The 404-nt window shown below is 23.5% G+C and overlaps 1 protein-coding gene across 1 annotated transcript in view; it reads right to left on the reverse strand.

Moving 5' to 3' along the window:
* LOC108575295 (60S ribosomal protein L19) overlaps positions 1–93 on the reverse strand; it is a 1608-nt gene extending 1515 nt beyond the window's left edge. Inside the window, exon 1 of the mRNA XM_017938054.1 lies at positions 22–93. Coding sequence (XP_017793543.1) covers positions 22–26 — 5 coding nt within the window. The 5' untranslated portion in view covers positions 27–93. The remainder of the gene's footprint in view (positions 1–21) is intronic.
* Between the last annotated feature and the right edge of the window lie 311 nt (positions 94–404).

Raw genomic sequence — 404 nt, forward strand, 5'->3', positions numbered from 1 at the left:
AAATCTTTGAACAATTTGTACCTCATGACGGAGTCTAGAAGTCTCCCCTGGTAAAGAACATCAAGATGGCGAAAGTTGCGCTTCCTAAATATCGATACTTAGCGGAAGTAGTCAGTGAAAAGGCAATTTCATTTTAAATACATTGACAAAAATTAGATGAATATTATTACATTGTAATAGTTATTTTATTAAATTGCTTACAATTTAAATATTTAGCACAAGTTTTATTATATAATTAATCACATTATTTTAGAAATTTAGTAGGTTTTCTTTAAAATCAAATGTCGAAAATTATATTATTCTACATACTATTAAAAAGTAAGTATTTAGAAATTTTTATTAACAATCAATTTAACAATTAACATTATTATTGATTAATAATGATTAGTATTTAAATCACCTAT

The sequence above is a fragment of the Habropoda laboriosa genome, unplaced genomic scaffold (genome assembly GCF_001263275.1).
Source record: "Habropoda laboriosa isolate 0110345459 unplaced genomic scaffold, ASM126327v1 scaffold244, whole genome shotgun sequence".
Classification (NCBI taxonomy): domain Eukaryota; kingdom Metazoa; phylum Arthropoda; class Insecta; order Hymenoptera; family Apidae; genus Habropoda; species Habropoda laboriosa.